The sequence below is a fragment of the Macaca nemestrina genome, chromosome 17, assembly GCF_043159975.1.
Source record: "Macaca nemestrina isolate mMacNem1 chromosome 17, mMacNem.hap1, whole genome shotgun sequence".
Lineage (NCBI taxonomy): Eukaryota > Metazoa > Chordata > Mammalia > Primates > Cercopithecidae > Macaca > Macaca nemestrina.
In genome coordinates this window covers 83,990,316-84,004,532 of record NC_092141.1, presented here as the reverse complement: position 1 = coordinate 84,004,532, position 14,217 = coordinate 83,990,316, and the positions used below count along the sequence as shown (strand labels likewise).

At 48.1% G+C, this 14,217-nt stretch overlaps 1 protein-coding gene across 1 annotated transcript in view; it reads right to left on the bottom strand.

Moving 5' to 3' along the window:
• The window catches only part of LOC105469148 (potassium channel tetramerization domain containing 2), an 18,552-nt gene extending 4,466 nt beyond the window's left edge, over positions 1–14,086 (bottom strand). The window contains exons 1-4 of the mRNA XM_011719790.3: positions 13,715–14,086; positions 11,973–12,081; positions 8,272–8,363; positions 1,610–1,705 (exon numbers count right to left, since the gene is read on the bottom strand). Of these exons, the coding sequence (XP_011718092.2) occupies positions 1,610–1,705; positions 8,272–8,363; positions 11,973–12,081; positions 13,715–14,053 (636 nt within the window). The 5' untranslated portion in view covers positions 14,054–14,086. The remainder of the gene's footprint in view (positions 1–1,609; positions 1,706–8,271; positions 8,364–11,972; positions 12,082–13,714) is intronic.
• Between the last annotated feature and the right edge of the window lie 131 nt (positions 14,087–14,217).

Below are 14,217 nucleotides of genomic sequence, written 5' to 3'. Positions count from 1 at the left end.
CCTAGACAGGAGACAGGAGGCTCTGGAAAGCACCAAGTCAATCACTGATCCGCTACTGGAAGTCATATGCTGCTGGTACTTTTTATTTCCAGACATGGTCTAGCCCTGTCACCCAAGCTGGAGTGCAGTGGTGCAATCACAGCTCACTGCAGCCTCCACCTCGTGGGCTCAAGTGATCCTCCCACGTCAGTCTCCTGAGTAGCTGGGACTACAGGTGTGTTCCACCATGCCTGGCTAATTCTTTTATTTTTGATAGAGAAGGGGGGTCTCACTATGTTGCCCAGGCTGGTCTCCGAACTCCAGGACTCCAGCGATCCTCCCACCATGGCCTCCTAAAGTGCCAACATTACAGGTGTGAACCACCGTGCCCAGCATGCTGGTACTTTCAACCTTTTTGGAGTATAGAATTCAGAATTTAATTCTAAAGAGGAAATACACATGCAGGGGAGCAGCTCAGGCAGAGGGTGAGGGCATCCCAGTGAGCAGGCGAGGCCTCATGTGGGTGGCATGGCTGACTACAGTAGGATGGGGCTGGGGGCGCCTCCGCCCGCCTGAAACTAACTTCCTTATCCAGAAGGGAGGCAATGAGAACACCTCCATCTTCCCACAGAATAGTAATAAGATGAGAAATGTAATAAGATGAGAAATGCTACAAGAAAGTATTCGTTTTAGTTTCACAAAGAATACATTAAAAAAATCCTTTGCTTAAGAGCGCATATTGGGAAAAATACTTCTGGAGTGGAGGGCATTAAACTCTTGGCAACGTTTTACAACCCATGCCCAGTAAGAACCAGGCTGACAGACACAGGCAGAGTGGATTCTGTGGTGGAAGCTAAGTGTGAGGAATAATCACCGCGGGCTCTGAAGACAGAGACAGCAGCATTAATGCAAAGTGTGAGTTTTCTTTTAGACGGTAAGCGTCTGGTGAGACAGCTGTTGACCTCTTAAAACTCTACACGTAAGTAGGCATAATCCATACAAAATCATATTTACTCTGTTCTCTCTGGCCTTCCTGTGTTTTGAAGGCAACAGACAATTTAACAAGTCTGCCATCTACTGGAGGAAAACAGTGAAGCTCCAACTGTCATAGCTTTGTTTTGATAGCTCAATCGTAAGCCCGAGGCGGAGACAAGCGGGGGAAGCGACCGCACCACACTTCCCATGGCGCCTGATCCTTCCTAGCACAGCTGTTCACCAAGTTCTTCGTAGTGGATTACAAAGACATTCAGAAGCAAAAAGTTTTGACCCGGGGAAAAGAAATGGAAGGATTGCTGTCGAATCCCAGTCTCCTTTAGGGACTCATTCTACAATCCCTGTGAGGGAACAAAAACCAAAGGCTTTGAGGCACTTCAAGCCTAAACCGCTCATTGGCTCCCCTGAAAAGTCTGGGCGTGAAGCTAAGACATGATGCTCCTCTGTTCCCCCAACTCCTCATGTACCACTAGGGCAGCAGTGCCTACCAAATGGCTCTTTGCCCATGTTTTGGAATAGGATCCCACCTGGCCCTACCCATCTCCCATGGTTATTAATTGGCCATCTACAGTGATTGTTTGAAGAGCTGCAGACCCCTTGAACGGGGCCTGGGATTGCTGCTCTGTAAGAGATGTACCTGTTCGAATTTCCAGCCGTCAGACATCGTGGACACCATCTGTGTGAGCTCTTCTTCCTGACACTGCAGGACTCTGTACACGTGCTTCACGGGGCCCTGCAATGACCAGGCGCAGACTGAGAACAGCACCAAGGACACCACAGTTTGCAGCTGCCCCAAGGAGGCTCTTCAAATGAATAAACACTGAAAAGGAGTTTGCTTGGAAATCTTTTCTTGGCAGCCACCCACTATCTCCTTTTACAAATAGTACTGTGGCGTTTTTTTTCCCTTCTCTTTAAAAAATGTTTTTCTTTTTAAAAGGCCACAAGCCAGCATACTGTGGCTTTTCAATAAAAACATATCCAAGGAATGAAATAAAAAAAGGTAAAATAATTCTGAACTTCAGAGGTATGAATGATTGAGCAACTATGCCGACAAATTTAGATTTAATCCATTTCCCCAAGTCAAAAACAAGGTAAAATTATTTATTATAATTATTTTTTAAAACACAGTCCCACTCTGTCACCCAGGCTGGAGTGCAGTAGCATGATCTCGGCTCACTCCAACTCCGCCTCCCGGGTTCAAACGATTCTCCTGCCTCAGTCTCCTGAATAGCTGGGATTACAGGTGCCCACCACCATGCCTGGCTAATTTTTGTATTTTTTTTTTTTTTTTTTTGAGACGGAGTCTCGCTCTGTCGCCCGGGCTGGAGTGCAGTGGCTGGATCTCAGCTCACTGCAAGCTCCGCCTCCCGGGTTTAAGCCATTCTCCTGCCTCAGCCTCCCGAGTAGCTGGGACTACAGGCGCCCGCCACCTCGCCCGGCTAGTTTTTTGTATTTTTTTTAGTAGAGACGGGGTTTCACCGTGTTAGCCAGGATGGTCTCGATCTCCTGACCTCGTGATCCGCCCGCCTCGGCCTCCCAGAGTGCTGGGATTACAGGCTTGAGCCACCGCGCCCGGCCAATTTTTGTATTTTTAGTAGAGACAGGGATTCACCATGTTGGCCAGGCTGGTCTTGAACTCCTGGCCTCATGATCCACCTGCCTCAGCCTCCCAAAGTGCTGAGATTACAGGCATGAGCCACCGCACCCAGCCTTATTATTATTTTTGAGACGGAGTCTCACTCTTGCCCAGCCTGCAGTGCAATGCCACCATCTCGGCTTACTGCAGCCTCCACCTCCTGGGTTCAAGCAATTCTCCTGCCTCAGCCTCCCGAGTAGCTGGGATTACAGGCATGTGCCACTACGCCCAGCTAATTATTGTATTTCTTTTTTCCTTTTTTTTTTGAGACAGAGTCTTTCTCTGTTGCCCAGGTTGGAGTGCAGTGGTGCCATCTCAGCTCACTGCAATCTCCGCCTCCTGGGTTCAAGCAATTCTCTTGCTTCAGCCTCCCAAGTAGTTGGGATTACAGGTGCCCACCACCACGCTTGGCTAATTTTTGTATTTTTAGTACAGACGGAGTTTCACCATGTTGGCCAGGCTGGTCTCGAACTCCTGACCTCAGGTGATCCGGCCTTGGGCTCCCAAAGCACTGGAATTACAGGCATGAGCCACCGAGCCCAGCCAATTTTTTGTATTTTTAGTGGAGATGGGGTTTTGCCATGTTGACCAGGCTGGTCGTGAACTTCCAACCTGAGGCGATCCACCCATGTTGGCCTCCCAAAGTGCTGGGATTATAGGTGTGAGCCACCGTGCCCAGCTGACAATGCTGTATTTTTTCTAAAAGAGGTATAATTATCGCCGGGCACAGTGGCTCACCCCTGTAATCCCAGCACTTTGGGAGACAGAGGTGGGCGGATCACTTGAGGTTGGGAGTTCGAGACCAGCCTGGCCAACATGGTGAAACCCCATCTCTACTAAAAACACAAAAAATTAGCCAGGTGAGGTGGCGCACACCTGTAATCCCAGCTACTCAAGAGGCTGATGCAGGAGAATTGCTTGAATCTGGAGGCAGAGGTTGTGGTGAGCTGAGACCGGCCATTGCACTCCAGCCTAAGTGACAGAGCAAGAAAAAAAAAAAAAAGAGGTATAATTATCATTAACCAAAGTACTAAGGATTTTAAAGATTTCCTTCCATATTATATACAGGACATATCCTCTGAAGATTTTAATTGGTTCTAACCACATATTTTAGAAACCAATTGTGTAAGTAAAAAATTTATATTATCACAAAAGATCTGTGATGTTGGCCACATCTCTCCAAGTCCCAGGTATTTAAGATGCCATTATATTGCCTCTTTTTCCTCTCTTCCAAAGTAAACCACTTGTGCTCTCAAATGCACCAAGATCAATCACCTATAAAAAATACTATTATAAGAAAGAGGAGGCTGGGCGCGGTGGCTCACACCTGTAACCCCAGCACTTTGGGAGGCCGAGACAGATCTCGGCTCACTGCAAGCTCCGCCTCCCGGGTTCCCGCCATTCTCCTGCCTCAGCCTCCCGAGTAGCTGGGACTACAGGCGCCGCCACCACGCCCGGCTAATTTTTTTTTCTTTTGTATTTTTAGTGGAGACGGGGTTTCATTGTGTTAGCCAGGATGGTCTCGATCTCCTGACCTCGTGATCCGCCCGCCTCGGCCTCCCAAAGTGCTGGGATTACAGGCTTGAGCCACCGCGCCCGGCCTATCAAATCCATTTTTCAGTTTCACTACATAACAAGGACAGATGGAAAGATGGAAAGACAGTTAACATCAAAAAGGTCTTGACATTCCTAGAACAAAAAAGTTTCCAAAGGGGTATAAATCCACAAGCCTTCAGAATCTAGAAGACTAATTTAATTGTGGTCATCAAACAGAAATCTTATAATGCTCTCTAGGAATTAGCTAATGACGAAGAAGGGAGAATGCTCAGGTACCATGACTTGAATCATTTCAAATTACATAATTCATGGTACCATCAAAATCTATAGTAAGCAATCACTTTTTTTAGAATGTGGGAAATTGAGGATAAGGCTAGATTACCAAAATGTCTAAACTATTAAATATCTACAATAGTGAAAGACACCACGTCAACCTAAGATAGCACAGAGATTGGTGACACTGGATCACATTTCAAGTGGTAATCTGCAAACCAACTACAAAGCTACCTTTGAACATCAAAAAGGAGCCTTTCATCTGTTGGCTAGATGGAAGAAAACTAAATGAATAAGCCCTTCTTTTCACCTTTGCAAACTGCTGGAGATAAAGTGGATAAAAGAGTTAATTTTTCGGCCGGGCGCGGTGGCTAACACCTGTAATCTCAGCACTTTGGGAGGCCGAGGCGGGTGGATCACAAGGTCAGGAGATCGAGACCACGGTGAAACCCCGTCTCTACTAAAAATACAAAAAATGAGCTGGGCGCGGTGGTGGGCGCCTGTAGTCCCAGCTACTCGGGAGGCTGAGGCAGGAGAATGGCGTGAACCCAGGAGGCGGAGCTTTCAGTGAGCCAGGATCGCGCCACTGCACTCCAGCTTGGGTGACAGAGCAAGACTCTGTCTCAAAAAAAAAAAAAAGAGTTAATTTTTCATCATTAGTGTCAGTTATTCATCCAAATATTCCATTTAGACCCAGAAAACTTTTTTTTTTTTTGAGATGGAGTCTCCCTCTGTTGCCGAGGCTGGGGTGCAGTGATGCCATCTCAGCTCACTGCAACCTCTGCTATCTCAGTTCAAGTGATTCTCCTGCCTCAGCCGCCCGAGTAGCTGGGATTACAGACACCCGCTACTGCACCCGGCCAACTTTCGTGTTTTTAGTAGACAGGGTTTCTTTTTTTTTTTTTAAGACAGAGTTTCGTTCTTGTTGCCCAGGCTGGAGTGCAATGGCGTGATCTCAACTCACCGCAACCGCCACCTCCCAGGTTCAAGTGATTCTCCTGTCTCAGCCTCTTGAGCAGCTGGGATTACAGGCATATGCCACCACCCCGGCTAATTTTGTATTTTTAGTAGAGACGACGTTTCTCCATGTTTGTCAGGCTGGTCTTGAACTCCCGACCTCAGGTGATCCACCGGCCTCAGCCTCCCAAAGTGCTGGGATTACAGGTGTGAGCCACCGTGCGTGGCCAGTAGACAGGGTTTCACCATGTTGTCAGGCTGGTCTTGAACTCCTGACCTCAAGTGATCTGCCCTCCTCAGCCTCCCCAGAGTGCTGGGATTATAGGCATGAGCCACCATGCCTGGCCTAGAGCCAGAAAACTTTGATATATGAAGTCTAACAGAGAAAGAGCAAGGCATTATTTTTTACTTTTAAAAGTAAACTTATGCCAGGCATGGTGGCTCATGCCTGTAATCCCAGCACTTTGGGAGGCAGAGGCAAGTGGATCACTTGAGGCCAGAAGTTCAAGACCAGCCTGGCCAATATGGAGAAACCCATCTCTACTAAAAATACAAAAATTAGCCAGGCGTTGTGGCACACACCTGTAATCCGAGCTACTCAGGTGGCTGAGGTATGAGAATCGCTTGAACCTGGGAGGCACAGTTTGCAGTAAGCCGAGATCATGCCACTGCACTCCAGCCTGGGTGACAGAGTGAGACTATCTCAAAAAAAAAAAAAAAGAAAAAAAGAAAAAAGAAGAAAAAAGAGTAATTTTCCTGCCTTCTTAATGGCAGGAAAATTCTGTGCTGCAATAGATTATATCTAAAGCATCTACCACCAGTATCTGATGGGAAAAGAGGCAATTATGCTACAAGACAGGTAGTCACGGTGGAGCACGACTCTGCCCTCTTACTGTTAACTCTGTAGTCGCAGTTTCTTAAAACAGTTTAATCGCATGAAAGAGAGGATCTATTTTCCTGCTAGACTTTAAGCTGCTTCTTCTGTTTTTTTTGAGACGGAGTCTCTCTCGTCGAACAGGCTGGAGAGCAGTGGCGCAATCTCGGCTCACTGGAAGCTCCGCCTCCCGGGTTCAAGCGATTCTCATGCCTCAGCCTCCCAAGTAGCTGGGACTACAGGCGCCCGCCACCCACGCCCAGCTAATTTTTTTGTATTTTTAGTAGAGACAGGGTTTCACCGTGTTAGCCAGGATGGTCTTGATCTTCTGACCTCGTGATCTGCCCATCTCGGCCTCCCAAAGTGTTGGGATTACAGGCGTGAGCCACCACGCCCGGCCAACTTCAAGCTTCTTGAAGGCAAGGACTTTCAATTACTTACAGGATCCCAAGGGTCAAACAGAAGCTATTATGGCCATTCAAACACATGAAAAACATATGATGAATGGCAGGATATGAAATAGATGTGCCCTAACATCTTTCTTTCCTCTAACTAGGTGGGCAAATTCCCTTTCACTCTTGTTACTATATCTGAGTTAATATGAGAATCAAGGCGAGGTGCAGTAGCTCACACCTGTAATTCCAGAACTTTGGGAGGATGAGGTGGGCGGATTGCTTGAGTTCAGGAGTTTGAGACCAGCCTGGCCAACAAGGCTTGTTTCTACCCAAAACGTAAAAAAATAGCCAGGTGTGGTGGCTTGCACCTATAGTCCCAGCTACTTGGGAGGCTGAGGTAGGAAAATCACCTGAGCCTGGGAAGCCAAGGCTGTAGTGAGCTTTGATCATTCCACTGTACTCCAACCTGGGCAATGGGAGTGAGACCTTGTCCCCCCTCTACCCGCCATCATAAAGAGCAGCTTGATATCATGTTCTTAGAAGCATGGTTCAGGCTGGGCGCAGTGGCTCGCTCCTGTAATCCCAGCACTTCGGGAGGCCGAGGTGGGTGGATCATGAGGTCAGGAGATCAACACCATCCTGACACGGTGAAACCCCATCTCTACTAAAAACACAAAAAAATTAGCCGGGCATGGTGGCAGGAGCCTGTAGTCCTAGCTACTCAGGAGGCTGAAGCAGGAGATGGCGTGAACCCAGGAGGCGAGCTTGCAGTAAGCCAAGATTGCCCCCCGGTGGACAGAGTGAGACTGTCTCAAAAAACACAAAACAAAACAAAACAAAAAACCATGGGTCACAAGCAGCTGCTAAAGCCTACCCTATGAGACTGGTTTCAAGTGGCTCACAGGAGCCGTATGTGACTCAATCACATGCTAAAGGCTCATATCCATAAAGAGCGGCCAAGCCGGGCACGGTGGCTCAAGCCTGTAATCCCAGGTGGATCACCTGAGGTCAGGAGTTCCAGACCAGCCCAACCAACATGGTTAAATCCCGTCTCTACTAAAAAAAAAAAAATACAAAAATTAGCCGCGTGTGGTGGCCAGCGCCTGTAATCCCAGCTACATGGAAGGCTGAGGCAGGAGAATTGCTTGAACCTGGGTGGTGGAAGTTGCAGTGAGCCAAGATCGCACCACTACACTCCAGCCTGGGAGACAGCGAGACTCTGTCTTTAAAAAAAAAAAAAAAAAAAAAAAAAAAAAAAAAAAGAGCAGCTAACAAGTGGAACCAAGACCTCTATGGTCTTTAAAAGGGAGACATACTCGGGCAGAGAGAACAGGTTTTGGACCTGAAGTGCCCTGGGCGCCTCCTCCTGCCATCTGGTAAGCAGCAACAATCTTCTCATTCTATTGGGACATATGCCTATTGTGTTTTCTTTGTGGTTTCTTCTTGTTTTCTCCTGTGCAGTATTGCTGAGTGTGCATTCCCTGTGCTGCAAACGGTGTTCCACACAGACCTCCAGCTCTAAGGGGAAAGGCATCCTTTTCAAATCACAGACCGACTGACAGAAGCCCACTTGAGACATCCCTCCTTAACAGTTCCAAACACATTACTTGTGAAGTTCTGTTCTCATTGTCCCGTATCCTTTCCTTAACCAGCCGCACAAGGGACGCGATGTTGTAAAACTCCGCTTCCTCCAGCACACCTGGAACAAGGACCAAACTGCAGTCAGATAGGTGCGAGAGTTTGCCAGAAAAACACCAAGGCTAGGCTGAAGGTTACATGCTTGCTAAATACTGCTTATTTATCTATTTACTTATTTTTTCAGATGGAGTCTTACTCTGTCACCCAGGCTGGAGTTCAGTGGTGCGTCTTGACTCACAGCAACCTCTGTCTCCTGGGTTCAAATGGTTCTCTTGCCTCAGTCTCCCGAGTAGCTGGGACTACAGGCATGCACCACTACGCCCAGCTAATGTTTGTATTTTTTTCCCCCCGCGGGAGACAGAGTTTCACTCTTGTTGCCCAGGTTGGAGTGCAATGGCATGATCTTGGCTCACTGCAACCTCCATCTGCTGGGTTCAAGCGATTCTCCTGCCTCAGCCTCCCGAGTAGCTGGGATTACAGGGGCCTGCCACCACGTCAGGCTAATTTTTTGTATTTTTAGTAGAGACAGGATTTCATCATGTTGGCCGGGCTGGTCTTGAACTCCTGACCTCAGGTGATCCATCTGCCTCGGCCTCCCAAAGTGCTGGGATTACAGGCGTGAACCACCGCGCCTGGCCAATTTTTTTATTTTTAGGAGAGACGAGGTTTTGCCATGTTGGCCAGGCTGGTCTCGAACTCCTGACCTCAAGTGACCTGCCCACCTTAGCCTTCTAAGTGTTGGGATTACAGGCACGAGCCACAGATCCCGGCCTAAAAACTGCATTATTTAAATGCAAATCTAATCTCTCTCCTTCTGCTAGGAAATATCTCTTTGCTATTTTCGGTAAACTCATGACCTTTTCTCCAACACAAATTAGTCAAACACTAGGGTATGTTCTGCTCACTCCATTTCAACCCTCCTTTCCCTACCTGGCACCTGCCCATTAGCTGTAGGACACTTTTCCCATATGTCACCTAGTTCCTGGAACTAGTCACATTGACAACTCCTGAAGTTGGTATTTTTGTCCAATTTGCCCTCAAAAGGACTGGGGGTGGAGGTGGAAGTCATGTACAAATTTATGTGGGCCGAAATTAATAGGATGCTAATCATTTGAACGATGTAAGAGGCAACAACTGAAAGACTTGCATGCTAAATGAACTCAAAGACCTTAGGACAACTATGAGATGTGTGATCCTATAGGAACAAATTTGCTATAAAGGCCATTATTAGGACAACTGACAAAACTGCAATATAAGCTGTAGGTAAAAGCATCAATATTAAAATTCCTGAGTTTGATAACTGTACTGTCTGTGGTTACATAAGAGAATATCCTTGCTCTTGGGAAATATATACAAATATTAAGGGGTGAAATCTGCAATCTATTCTCAAATAGTTCAGAAATAAGAACTGTGGTGGGAGAGGCAAGAGGATGGGGCTAGGGAGGGGGGAAGAATGAAGGACAATGCAAATATGATTTAAAAAAAAAAAAAAAGGGGGCCAGGCATGGTGGCTCACACCTGTAATCCCAGCACTTTGGGAGGCCGAGGTGGGTGAATCACGAGGTCAGAAGATCGAGGCCATCCTGACTAACATGGTGAAACCCCGTCTCTACTAAAAATATAAAAAAATTAGCTGGGCGCGGTGGTGGGCGCCTCTAGTCCCAGTTACTCGGGAGGCTGAGGCAGGAGAATGGCGTGAACCCGGGAGGCGGAGCTTGCAATGAGCCGCAATGAGCCGAGATGGCGCCACTGCACTACTTACGGCCTAGGTGACAGAGCGAGACTCTGCCTCAAAAAAAAAAAAAAAAAAAAAAAAAAAAAGGTTGAGTGTGGTGGCTCACATCTGTAATCCCAGCACTTTGGGAGGCCAAGGTGGGTGGATCACGAGGTCAGGAGTTTGAGACCAGCCTGACCAACATGGTGAAACTCCGTCTCTATTAAAATAAAAAAATTAGCCAGGCGTGGTGGCGTGCACCTGTAATCCCAACTACTCGGGAGGCTGAGGCAGGAAAATTGCTTGAATCCAGGAGGTAGAGGTTGCAGTTAGCTGAGATTGTGCCATTGCACTCCAGCCTAGGCGACAGAGAGAGACTCCGTCTCAAAAAAAAAAAAAAAAAAAAGGCCAGGCACAGTGACTCACACCTGTAATCCCAGCACTTTGGGAGGCCGAGGCGGGCGGATCACGAGGTCAGGAGTTTGAGACCATCCTGGCTAACACGGTGAAACCCCGTCTCCACTAAAAAATACAAAAAATTAGCTGGGTGTTGTGGTGCACGCCTGTAATCCCAGTTACTTGGGAGGCTGAGGCAGGAGAATCTCTTGAACCGGGGAGACAGAGGTTGCAGTGAGCCGAGATTGTGCCAGTACACTCCAGCCTGAGAGACAGAGCGAGACTCTGTCTCAAAAAAAAAAAAAAAGAAAAAAAGAAAAGAAAAATCTCATGTACCCATAAATATATACACCTACTATGCACCCACAAAAATTAGAAAAAGAAATGATTACCCACGAGTTGATAATTGTTGAAGCTGGATAGTGGATGCATGGAATTCACTGTACTATTCCCACTAGTTTTGTATGTATTTCAAATATTATTTACAAAGGGACATTTAAAAAAAGAGAGAGCAATTCCTCTTTCTACTGGCTGAAACAGAGTTGTTTTGTAGTCACTTCACTAACTAGTACAACCATTACAAGCTTTCTTACTCAGAGCCAAAGCTCCCAGATCAGGATGCCCTGGATTTAGGGACAATCCCCTTTACAACCGAATGCCTTTAGTAGGACCACGCCAAGCCTTGTAGAAAGTGGACTAGACCCACTTACAGTCCCAATGCCCTACAAACCAAAAAGATGAGGCAAGTGATGATACACCTGACAATGAACTAGAGAATGAATTAGGTCAGTTGCAAACATTTACAAGGAAGCATGAGGCCAGAGTGTTAAAATAAATGAGGCCAAGCCTTTATTATTTTTGTACTACTGCGAGTTCAAACCAAAATTAAAACTATAAATAACTGAATGTCAGAGATGTCTTGCTTCTTCAGACTACAGACACTCACTGCACACAAATAAATGTAAAAAAAGGATCGTGATGGCCGGGTGCGGTGGCTCACGCCTGTAATCCCAGCACTTTGGGAGGCCGAGGCGGGTGGATCACAAGGTCAGGAGATCAACACCATCCTGGCTAACACGGTGAAACCCCGCCTCTACTAAAAATACAAAAACTAGCTGGGTGTGGTGGTGGGCACCTGCAGTCCCAGCTACTGGGGAGGCTGAGGCGGGAGAATGGCATGAGCCGGAAGGCGGAGGTTGCAGTGAGCCAAGATCGCATCACTGCACTCCAGCCTCGACAGAGCGAGACTCCATCTCAAAAAAAAAAAAAGAAAAAAAAAGGATCACGACAATTCTGGAGATTCGGAAAAAACTCCTGAAGTTATCTGCAAAGCTGAGCTACCTATCTTCCTTCTCACCCAGAAGCTGAACAAAGCCTAAGGAGGCTTCCTTAATCATGACTCCCTCAGACAAGACTGGTAGTTTCTGCTCAGTTTCATAAACTTGAAACTATACCTACACATGAGCTTGATGAAAATCTCAAACAAAATTTAAATCTGGAAAACAATTTTAAAGATTCTACTTGCATTTTGAAAATCGCCAATGAAAACAGTGCTCTTACCTTCTTCTGCCAACTCCTTAGTAATGATGAGTTTCCCATGGCGGAGGTAGTTTAGGATAGGACCAAAGTAGGTGGGGTCCCTGTCAATCAGATATGCCCCTGTCTCATCCTGCCAACCAAACACAAGGGTATCATTGTGGAGCTTTGAGGAGTATTTTAAACAAAGGCAGGGCAGGGTTTCACCATCTTTGTCAGTGCCCCAAGACAAGAATCCATTCCATCAGCTAAAAAAGACTTTAGTGATGGCAAGTTTTGCTACACATTTGCTTATCACAAACTACGGGTAAGAAAGCTAGCTTTATGTGTCTTGTACATTAAGATCATCTTAGGTACGGTGTTACAGACCAACAGTCATACTCATTTAAGTGTTTACTTACTGGCTGGGATTCGAAATCTTTGGCTGGACAATAATTACAGTGACACACATTCTTCAGTAGGGTGTTTGTTATTAAGAAACGGAGAAAATGCCATAGCTGAGTAACTGAAATATTTGCTTGAGATGGACATTCTGACTTTTCCACTGCCTCTGAACTGCATTCCTCATTCCAAGAAAACCTCTGTGTAGCTGGCAATGCTGCTGAGCTCAAGGCCAACATCAGTGGGAGTTTGCACTGCCAGCTGTAATCTCACACACCCCAGCTCTGTGCCCAGAGGAAGCTTGGTACTGCCAGGACTTGGCTCTGAGCAGCTTTAATCCTACTCATCTTTACAGTAAAAGGAACAAGAAGAAACTGGCTTCTGTTACCACAAGGAGGATATAGGGTAGATAAAAATAATTCCTTTATAAGCAAAGGTTTTGAAATCTCTTTAAAGTTAGGGCAGGATAGGTTTCCATCAATCTGAGATTTCTTAGAGGAGAGGAATAAACGAAAACAAATGTTTACGCCACTCCAGCTGTGTTTTGAGGTGACCAGCTGAATGCTATACGGGATATAAGATGGTATGAGTTATGGTCAGTGCCTTTAAGTAGCGAACTTAAAGGTGAACACGGGAAGTTAAAAAGAAATTGACACAGTTCAAACTAGAAATGGTTTAAGTGTCTTGTCACCTCTCAACCCTCTGGTTAGCAGCCATGCATCCTGCCCAAAATTTTCACGGGAAAATTTTCATTTTCCTTCTGTCTGAGCCTAGATTTGCAGCGGTAAACGGTAACGTCTTTCCAAAAAACGCATTGGATCTATATATGGACCTAAACCAGTGACTGTTACTAGATAAAAGTTCTGCGACCAGGACTATAGGAAAGCAGTGTGATATCACAAGAAGCGCTTCCTGCAGCTGTCGAAGCCCAACTTGGCAGAGGGGTCCGAGAGGGAGTCTGAGAAAGCTACAAGGATGCCTGAGCTCACCCTGACCCAGTTCTGGATGCATCTGGCACTGGCAGTGGGGGGCTGAAGAGGAGCCAGGGAAAACTCATGCATATCTCAGTGGGATGTCAGGGGTAGAGAATATGGAGAAGGGGTGTGGAGTGCGTTCTCGTGGGTGCGGGTGGGCGCAGTGTGGGAAGGAGTCTCGAAGAACGAAGGGCGGGGTCGGGGAGAAAGTCGGAGTATGCCTCAGCATGGGAGAAGGGGAGAGGGAGGTCCCTCTGAGGCCCCTGCGGGTAGTGTGGGAAGCAGGGGGAGGATGGGGGCCCAGCCTGAGGGGGGCTGCCTGTGAAAAGCGTTTCTCAGGACTCTGGGGACTGATCTAGGAGAAACCAGGGGGTCCGAAGGCCCGGGGGCGCGCCCGAGGGCGGGGCACACCTTGTCTGAGTCCAGCTCCGGGTCCTCCTGGCAGCAGAGGCGGCAGAGGAATGACTTGGGCTCGCGGCCTAAGGTCTGTCTGGTGGTCACGAAGTAGGTGCCTCCCACGTTCAGCCTGACCCAGCGGGCCGCGCCGCCGCCCCCTGCCCGCTCGGGTGGTCCGGGACCCGGCTCCAGCGGCTGTGCGACGGCGGCAGCCGGGCGGCCGTGCCCGCGGGGCGTGGGGCCAGCCGGGCGTGGGCTGGGGGGCCCGCGGACTGGGCCACCCCCGTCGCCCACCCCGCTCCCGCCGCCCCCTCCTAGCCCCGCCATCGCCGGGTCCAGCTGTAGTTCCGCCATCTTGGGCCGCCGCCGCCGCCGCCGCTGCCCGTGCGCAGCCGGGCCGGCCCATTTCTCGGCAGGGAGAGCCGGGCCGGCCCATCGGCGGGGGTGGGGCAGAGGGGAGAGGGACGGGAGCGCCCCCAACCAGCGCCCGGGGACCCGCGCGGCGGAGGCGCTGTGCC